The 7,500-nt window shown below is 41.5% G+C and overlaps 2 protein-coding genes across 4 annotated transcripts in view; one reads left to right on the forward strand and one right to left on the reverse strand.

The window, feature by feature from the left end:
* The window catches only part of LOC143277326 (uncharacterized), a 329,350-nt gene that overhangs the window by 143,361 nt on the left and 178,489 nt on the right, over nucleotides 1–7,500 (reverse strand). The gene's annotated exons all lie outside the window — the stretch shown is intronic.
* LOC143277328 (synaptogenesis protein syg-2-like) overlaps nucleotides 1–7,500 on the forward strand; it is a 63,431-nt gene that overhangs the window by 34,450 nt on the left and 21,481 nt on the right. The window contains exons 7-10 of the mRNA XM_076582114.1: nucleotides 1,358–1,630; nucleotides 2,540–2,821; nucleotides 3,106–3,396; nucleotides 5,218–5,502. Coding sequence (XP_076438229.1) covers nucleotides 1,358–1,630; nucleotides 2,540–2,821; nucleotides 3,106–3,396; nucleotides 5,218–5,502 — 1,131 coding nt within the window. The remainder of the gene's footprint in view (nucleotides 1–1,357; nucleotides 1,631–2,539; nucleotides 2,822–3,105; nucleotides 3,397–5,217; nucleotides 5,503–7,500) is intronic.

The raw sequence follows: 7,500 nt of genomic DNA on the forward strand, positions 1-7,500 counted from the left end.
AGAAAGCCTAGGGGTTGCTTGCTATAATTGGCTTTATACAATGACGGTTATATTGGCAGTCTAATTCTTTTAGCCTTTTAGCCTATGTTTTTGTCAATCACTTGACACTTTTTTCTATACACCTATAACACTCTTGTTGGTCTAATGAGATACCACAGAAGTTTGAGCCTTTAATGTTTCGGGCTGCCTTTCTGGCAGCCTGAACTGCCCTCTGATTTGGAAAACAAACCCACAGGGATACCGCACCCAAATGATAGTTACAGGGATGCTTCTGATTAATAAAAGACGTTTAATGTGCTTTCATCACTAATCATTTTAGACTTGCAGATGTAAGTGCTTGTAACACTGATTTTGAAACTAGCCACAGTAGTATTTGACAGTATTTTTCTAAAATCTAGAGTGCGAATTAAAGTCATAAGTATGGCATGTGTGTGTGTGTGTGTGTGTGTGTGTGTGTGTGTGTGTGTGTGTGTGTGTGTGTGTGTGTGTGTGTGTGTGTGTGTGTCTGTGTCTGTGTGTGTCTCTGTGTCTCTGTGTGTGTGGTCATGCACACACTGTGATATATTACGTAGTGTTTGCAGTGAATTTTGATACACGTGGCATGTTGTTTATGGTATGCACTGTTTTGTGTTGCATGAAATGTCTTATCTGGTGCATATGTACAATAATAGTGCAGTGCACAGTATTTCCCGTGTACTGTGTTGTGTACATGTGATGTTTTTGCATTGTCTATGCATTATACACCTTTTATGATGTGTTGTATGTTGTGTCCTGGGCATAGTTTGTATTTTCCAAGGAATAATTAAAATTGAAAAGCGCCCATTAACACAAATTAATTACTTTTGATTTAAAGGATTTTTATCATGCCTTTTAAACAGAACACGCAGGTATTTCTATTGGCAGAGACAATTACGAGTAGCTGCTTGTGGAATCAACAGCACAAAACACAGACATTGGGACCTGCGCTCCAGATTTGTAAAACAAGCTTTTTCCCCCTAGACCATAAATAATGCAGATTAATATGACGAGATCACTCCAACGAAATATGACTCTCTCTCTCTCTCTCTCTCTCTCTCTCTCTCTCTCTCTCTCTCTCTCTCTCTCTCTCTCCATATATCTATATCTATATACAGACTTATATATATATATATATATATATATATACAGACATATATATATATATATATATATATATATATATATACATAGATATGTTCTCTCTCTCTCTCTCTCTCTCTCTCTCTCTCTATATATATATATATATATATATGTATGTGTGTGTGTGTGTGTGTGTGTGTGTGTGTGTGTGTGTGTGTGTGTGTGTGTGTGTGTGTGTGTGTGTGTGTGTGATCTACAGATGGTCCTACCCATGCTGATCTGTCCAACCCTCCAGTGTATGATCTTCACCCCACACAGAGTAACCCGCCCCTGACCTTGACCTGCAGTGCTGTGGGGGTCAATCCTGGTGCCACCTACAGCTGGAGCGGAAGTCGATGTGCTGGAATCACACAGAGCACGTGCAGCTTTACCCCCAAACAGGGAAATAATGGTGACGTCATTTCCTGCACTGCTGTCAACACCCTCACCAGTGTGGGGAAAACGTCTGAGACACGGACACTGAGGATTCACTGTGAGTGATTTGACATCAGTTGCAGTTTCAGTAGCTCAAGGAGGCGTCACTGCGTTCGGACAAAACCATATACGCTACACCACATCTGCCAAGCCAAGCAGATGCCTGACCAGCAGCGTAACCCAACGCGCTTAGTCAGGCCTTGAGAAAAACAACAACAAAAAAACAAAACAAAAACAAAAACAGTTGTACATGTGGAAATGGTGTGTGTGTGTGTGTGTGGGTGGGTGTGTGGGTGTGTGGGTGTGCGTGTGTGTGCAAGTGTGTGTGTGTGTGTGTGTGTGTGTGTGTGTGTGTCTGTGTCTGTGTGTGCGTGCATGCGTGTGTGCGCGCGTACCTCCGTGTTTGGGTGTGTGAGTGTGTATGTGTGTGTGTGTGTGTGTGTGTGTGTGTGCGCGAAATGGCTGTATGGATAAACAATTGCTATTTTGAATCACTATCAGAACCCTGCATGTTTTAATCATTCATAACGCTCAGTCAAGGCAATGTGCGAAAATTGCTGATTGCCCATTGTCATAATCATCTGTCAATTGTTTTCAGTTTATCTATGTGTGTGTGTGCATGCCTATCATTATCATTGTTATAATGATTATCATTATTATTATTAGTAGTAGTGTTGTTGTTATTGTTGTTCTTGTTGTTGTTGACTTCCTGAAGGAATTTTTGATTAGTTGGTCTTCCCGATGTTAAGGTACATGGTTCTATAATAACATACTATAGATTTAAAAAAAATATATATTTATATCTAAGTTTTAGGTTTAGTTTTAGTCACAGCATTTACATGTGCTTTGAGAACAATTCTTTCCATATAACTATATGTACAAGGAGAGATCTGTTGAAGAACAAATTTATGATAACATTGTCACCTATCTCTCACTATTTCTATGTCTATCTCTCTCGATATGACAGACCCCCCCTCCTCAGCACCAGTGATCACTGGCTACAGTGGACAAGGTCTCTATGAAGGAAACACCCAGACCATGACCTGCACAGTGCAAGGCGGGAACCCTGCTGTGTCGTCAGTGACCTTCACCTGTGACAGTGAAGGTCAGGTCAGCGGGGTCAGCAGCACCATCCAGGTGACAGCATTACGTGACAATAACGGCAGGAACTGTACTTGCAGCGCCAAGTGGGAAAACAAGTCTCCGTCATGGTACACGCTGACAGATTCTGTCACTCTTCAGGTGTACTGTGAGTGATTTTTTTTTCTTTTCGTAACTAAAAATGTTTCATATTTATTGGACAACCATGCCTTGCTGTCTGGTGAACAGATAAATTACTGAATAAAAAATACTTCACAAAAATAGCACATGAATAAACAAATGCATAATCCAATGAATAAATGTGTGCGCATGGCGTGTGTGTGTGTGTGTGTGTGTTTGTGTGTGTGTGTGTGTGTGTGTGTGTGTGTGTGATTACCTTTTAGGAAATAAAAGCACAAGCCTGACTGAGCAAACCCATCTGGTGTCTTACAGATCCTCCAGTGCCACCAACCATAGACCACAGGCAGCAGAAGTACCCGTTCCTGGCAGGGGAATCCCCTACCTTGTACTGCACCTTACCCAGTGGAGCTGACTCTGGAAATCCACCAGCAACCTTGACCTTTGAAGGTCGGACAGGCAGCCCAGGTCAACGCAATGTCAGTGTGACCCTGCCAGTGCTGACCGGTGCAGAAAACGGACGGCGTGTGGTGTGTGAAGCTAACAACACCTTTACCGTGCACAATAACACCCCAGTCACACAGGACAGGACCCTACAGGTCTACTGTAAGTTACACAGTGTTGTACTGACTGAATCCAAAGTTTGAATGTTTGGTTGTTTGCTTGGTGTTTGTTTATATTTCTTTAACTCAGTTTGTGGGAATGTGGGGATGTGTATTTATTGAATCTGATTGGTCCTACAAAGCACAGTGCTCTTGCAGGGTTTGTGTGTGTGTGTGTGTGTGTGTGTGTGTGTGTGTGTGTGTGTGTGTGTGTGTGTGTGTGTTTATTTTACTGATTAAGAGATATTTTATGATACGTAATTTCAAGTACATCTTTATGGATGGGTATTTGGAATGCTACACATTTTCAAGTGTTTGTCATTTCCTGTGGTTATGCAACACATTAGTTCGGACCAAATCAAGAAAACATTATACTTTTGTTTTTGTTTTCTATCCATTCTGTCATGTGCCTTGACTGTGAAGCATACTATACACTGCCATGCATTAAATGTTCTGTTATGAATATCAGTCAGTTGACATTGTTCAGCAAGGAGTTTGTCAGGTAGGCCTATGCAACACACACACACACACACACACACACACACACACACACACACACACACACACACACACACACACACACACACACACTTTGTGTCCTGATTTCTTTTACATAAACATGTTTTGAGAGGGTTTAAAGGTGGTGGATTTTTTCCGTGTTGTGGTTTTCCGAAATGTGTTGACCGGTGGAGCGGGTTAGGGGGAGGGGGAGGGGTAGTTGAGAGGGCACCCTTATGCTGAACATGTACTTAATCAAAAATGTTGTTTGGGTGTGTGGCTGTGGGGCGTTAGGGGTGGGGTGGAGGTAGGAGTGGATTGCCGGGGGGGGGGGGGGGGAGGAACATGCAAATACCAAAGAAACATTTTAGTTGTGTACATCATTCCTGGGGGAAGGGTTGCGTAGGGAGGAGACAACTGTGGGTCCTCCTTGTGAACTGTATACATAAGTCTGGACCTAGATATATCTATAAATATATCGGTTTCACCACTGTAGGACATGCCTCTTTATGAGGGATCACTGTTACAGAACAAGTCACTATGTTCTACACACTACACAAGACATGATATAATTATCGATGATCGAGGAACATAGCACTATCCTGGCCTGAAAACTTACACTGAGCACCAGCCGCTCAGACACACGTGTTGTAAAGTCTTTGGATAAATTTATTTTTCCAATTAAGTTTGGCAAGCAAGGCCAGAAGAAACTAAATGAAAACACTGCTTTGTATGAACACTTTAGATTAAGCGTGTTTTGAGTTCATAATTACTGATTCCACACATGGAAAGAATACCTTGGTCGATCAAAAGGAATTGTATAGTTTAGTTTCATCGTATACTGTATCGTAATAGAAAATGTCAGGGTTTTTTGTCAGTTGTAGACAGAGAGACAGACAGATAGATAGACAGACAGACAGATAGATAGATATTTAGACATATAGATAGGTATATGGGTAGATAGAGTGTGTGTTTGTGCACGTGTGTGTGTGTGTGTGAGTGTGTGTGTGTGTGTGTGTGTGTGTGTGTGTGTGTGTGTGTGTGTGTGTGTGTGTGTGTGTGTGTGTGTGTGTGTGACGGTGTGAGCGAGAGATAGATTAAAAAAAACACAATATATATATATATATATATATATATATATATATATATATATATATATATATATATATATATATATATATATTCATATACAGAGAGAGAGAGGGGACACTTTAGGAATTTTCTTTTTTTTTAGTTCATGTTTACTGAATCTATACATGGAAAAAATAGCTTGGTTGCTTGAAATTCTAATACTATCTATTTTCTTTACCTTCTCGTCCTTTAACAGACATCACACAGACCATCACACACCTTCCTTCCAACACCTGCATGATGACGTCACCTGACACCTGTGAAGTGAAGGAAGGACAGCGAGTTCACGTCAACTGTTCGACTGACAGTAACCCTTCCCCAGCAAACTTTACCTGGCAACAGGGCTCAGGTTCCAGTCTTGACTTCACAGCTAATCATTCCCTGCCACTGACACATGTGTGTGACGCCACAACAACCACAGTCAGTTCCGATGACCGTCTGCCTCTGAGAAGCAACATCACACTGACGGTGCTGACCACCTGTGAGTTGGGTTGACGTATGCAATCAATGTGTCTTAAGTAAACAACACACACTTCATTGAGCTCTGTCTCTGACTCACTCTCAGTCGCTGTCTGTTTGGCCCTACCCCCCCCCCCCTCCCCCCCCTCCACCCCCCCCCCCTCCCCTCTCTCTCTCTTTCCCTTGTTCATATTCCAGTTCCGACAGATACAGACACCCAACTAACTTGACCCCTGTGCAAGATGTGAAAACAACAAGCAGTCTTTACAACTGAACGCAACATCACAACAGAGCTTGTGACTATCTGACTTAAATGATTTCAGTCGAACTTGATGGGAAGGTGTATTATTGTAGCAATTATACTAGTAGTAGAAGTAGTAGTAGTATCGTTGTTGTTACTAATAAGGATTGGAATTTCATTTATGTTTCTGTCATAGTGCACTCTGTTGCACAATGCCAACTTCATACATAGTCCTGGTTTTAGTTTCATGGTGGCCAGAACCGTATCGGTCTGTGCGCAACATAATGTATGCTTAAGAGCAAAGCGTATTAAGAAATGATAATAATGATAATGATTAAAACATTTAACGACTAATTACAATAAAAGTGGGAAAAGGTGCTTGATCTATGCATAGTTATACCCAGCGTGCTTGTCAGACCTTGATATGGAAAGGGGGGTAATTTAGTTGGACCGTTTAGATACTATTTTGAGGAATTGGTTTGTATTTGGTTTCATTATGTTATGTGCAGAATTTAGTGCAAAATTAAGTAAACTAATTAATCAGCTGCAGCAATTGTAGCGGCACCATGGACAGCAGTACACAATGTGTTATGATTAATGTTACAATACAAATATGCAACTACTACTACTACTACTACTATCACTACTACTACCACTACCACTACCACTACTACTACTTACAGTCCACCGGCAGGTCTTTTAGTCTACCACGAACCGTGTCATACACGTAAAATGTTAAATGTTACATGTTTGTCTGAGTGTATATGTGTGTGTGCGTGAAATCTGATTGAATGGCTTAGGAAACGAATGATAGCGCCCAATGGCAGCCGTCAGTTGGCTACCCAGGGGCAGCCTGTTGTGCAAATGACCACGTGTTTGTAAAGAACTAAGAGCTTGGTCTGCCACCGAGGATAGGCGCTATAATTATAAGTATCCGTATCAATCAATCAGTCAGTGACATTGTCGATCGTGCGGTTCGAACCTGTAGACGAACTAACTGGAAAGAAAATCTCCTTAAATGCAACGCAAAAGTCGTGTGAAATCGATCCCATCCCCTCAGCTGTTTTCCTTGATCGCCGTGATGTCCTGCTTCTGTTCATCATTCATGTTGTTTATGAATCGCTTCTGTCTGGCTGCTTTCTGTCTGTTTCTAAATATACTATTGTGAGTCCACTCATAAAGAAGCCTTCCTGAGACCAGATCAGTCTGAAAAAAATATAGCTCTGTCTCAAATTTCTTTCCTTTCCAAAAATTTAGAAAATGTCCACTTCCAGCTTCTTAAACATCTAGAGCAGAATGATCTTATCGACTTTTCGACCTCTTTGAAATGTACATTCCAACTCGTCACCTTTATTCTGTTTCTGATACCAGGCTATCAAGAACCTAATTTGAAAAATATAAAGAAGCAACAGGGTCGGGGATCTTTGTCTTTTCGGGTCCCCTAATTGTGGAACAAACTGCCAGAAAAGTCGCGAAATTCTGTCTGGATAAATTATTTTGAGCCTGCTTTGAAAACGCATAGTGATATTTTCAAAGAATGGTAATGTTTCACTGTTGATGTGATCTGATTACAAAGACATGCATCATTGTGGGGAAGCCATTCGCCATCTGTGTATGGCGGGGTGCTTGCAAGCGTCCGTGCATTTGTGTGTGAGTGCGTGTTGCAGGGATGTGTCTTCTCGAGGGTGTCGTGGGTGGGTGTGTGGTTGTTGAATGGATATACTTTGCAGGAGTGTATTCTGGCACGTGTTTCTCTGTATTTGTACGGGGTAACGAAAT

Source organism: Babylonia areolata, chromosome 34, assembly GCF_041734735.1.
Source record: "Babylonia areolata isolate BAREFJ2019XMU chromosome 34, ASM4173473v1, whole genome shotgun sequence".
Classification (NCBI taxonomy): Eukaryota; Metazoa; Mollusca; class Gastropoda; order Neogastropoda; family Buccinidae; genus Babylonia; species Babylonia areolata.